This window comes from Armigeres subalbatus, chromosome 3 (assembly GCF_024139115.2).
Source record: "Armigeres subalbatus isolate Guangzhou_Male chromosome 3, GZ_Asu_2, whole genome shotgun sequence".
Taxonomy (NCBI): domain Eukaryota; kingdom Metazoa; phylum Arthropoda; class Insecta; order Diptera; family Culicidae; genus Armigeres; species Armigeres subalbatus.
In genome coordinates, this window is record NC_085141.1 from 102,496,193 (window position 1) to 102,498,071 (window position 1,879).

At 38.4% G+C, this 1,879-nt stretch overlaps 1 protein-coding gene across 1 annotated transcript; it reads right to left on the bottom strand.

Moving 5' to 3' along the window:
• Window positions 1-418: 418 nt before the first annotated feature.
• LOC134226731 (uncharacterized) lies at window positions 419-1,494 on the bottom strand. The gene is made up of 2 exons (XM_062707695.1): window positions 1,301-1,494; window positions 419-1,148 (listed from the first exon to the last, which is right to left on the bottom strand). Exon 2 carries the CDS (start codon window positions 1,135-1,137, stop codon window positions 556-558), a length of 582 nt encoding a protein of 193 aa, XP_062563679.1. The 5' UTR covers window positions 1,138-1,148; window positions 1,301-1,494; the 3' UTR covers window positions 419-555.
• Between the last annotated feature and the right edge of the window lie 385 nt (window positions 1,495-1,879).

Sequence of the window (1,879 nt, forward strand, 5' to 3'; positions counted from 1 at the left end):
GCTGTACAATCCCATTTAATTCCACCACTTAATTGTACCTTGACATATACGTATTTCGACCTCAACAGTAAGGTCATCTTCAGTGTCTCGTACTTGACTCGACTTCAAGTCGAGTCAAGTACGAAACACTGAAGACGACCTTACTTACGAATCACTTGTTAGGCTCTGAAAAAGGAAAAATAAATTGAAAGGAGATGTCCCAAACGAATACAGGAATTTAAAGTCAAAATATATTCTAATCTTAAAGGCAATTGTCTACGTAGGTCAAGCAAAGGAAAACATGTCATCAAATGAATAACAATTCCTTTAAATAACAGCTTCATATTTTTTTTTGACTTGTACATGAGCATTCTACAAAAAAGCAACCATTCATAGGATTCAAAAGCATTGAATTTTGGCTTTATTGTTTAATTAGTACGCCAAGCATTTGTCTTTATAGTTTTTTATATGTATTTTTCTCGGAATACTCTATAGGATTAAGTTAAAAAGACTATAATCGAACCGATTTAAATAAATAAGTCATGCACCTACCGTCTAGTGTTTCACGCTCCCGCCTTAAACATCTTTATCTTCCCTCTTCCGATCGACTAGACGTTGCTCGATCTTGTCAAGCCGATCGTTCATCGCTTTGAGCGAATCCTTAATTCCTATCTGAATCTCACTGTAGCGCTGCATCGCAATTACCAGGCTCTCCTCGAGGAGATCGTTTGCCTGCTTCTGCTCTGCCGTCCCGGTGGTCATCGCCTTCAGATGGTCACTGACGTCCGGCAAGTTGCGGAAGTATTCCGCCCCTAGTGTCGGCTCCAGCGCCTTTATCTTCTGCAGCGTCTCGAACGTTCCGGCCAAATCGTTCGCAATTGTGTTGATGTAGGTTTCCTTCGCCTTGATGTCTTGCTTCTCATCGAGGTACGAAGGATCGAGGTAGGACTCCAGTTCGTCTTTCCGTTTGAATGCTTGCAGGATATTGTCCCGGGCGCTCCCGTCGGCCAGGTGGCCGGTACTGGCAGACGGTAGGAATGATGCCGCCGATAAAACTGCATCCGTTAGGTTTTCGCCTTGGGCTTCAGTAGGGGGCAGCGGTCCCAACAGATGATTTAGGTTGTCAATCCGCTGGGAAATTACATCTAGCGATTCCATGTTTGGAGTATCTGAAGAATTTTTACATACCGTTAGTATTCAATAACTAATAATGATAAGGATTATGGTTTTCAATAAAAAATATAATTGTATGTACAAAGTTATAAGAATCTATTGCGGAATAACATGACATCATTTTTCATTTCACTCTTGCAATACATACCCTAATAATATAAAAATGCCAAATAAATAATAAAACTATCACTTGATTCGCGATAAAATAACACAAGAAAGTTTAGATTATAGATGTCTGAACAAAAAGGCCACTTTTTCACTTTTTTGAATGGAAATCTGAGAAAATCTTTACAAAAAAATTACGCTTGTTTTTGAAGTGACAGATCGATGGTCGTCAGCTACTCGAAAAACTTTGTTTGGAAACTGCTCGATAATACACGGCAAAACTAATTTTTTGTAGGTTCCACACGCACAGAAAAAAAAGTTGTTGAATATTGCGCTTTTTGCACTTAATAAGAGTTTTGCGAGATTTTTTTTCTCACACACAGTCATCTTTTTCTCACACTCAATACAATCAAAAAAGTTTGATTTTCCGTGTATAATATTTGTGTGTGAGTGCTCAATCTGAGAACAAACAGACATCAAATCATGGCGAGAATCGATTTAGTGTACACGCTTACATGTGACTAACGAGTAATGGGTTATAATTGGGTAAATTTCAGTTACAAAAATTGATCAACCCTATAGATACCCGCATAATAAAAAACAACATGTTATATGGTCAGAA

Bases quoted from the DNA above. Each gene is read 5' to 3' on its own strand.
- LOC134226731 (XM_062707695.1), bottom strand. From the start codon at position 1,137: ATGGAATCGCTAGATGTAATTTCCCAGCGGATTGACAACCTAAATCAT.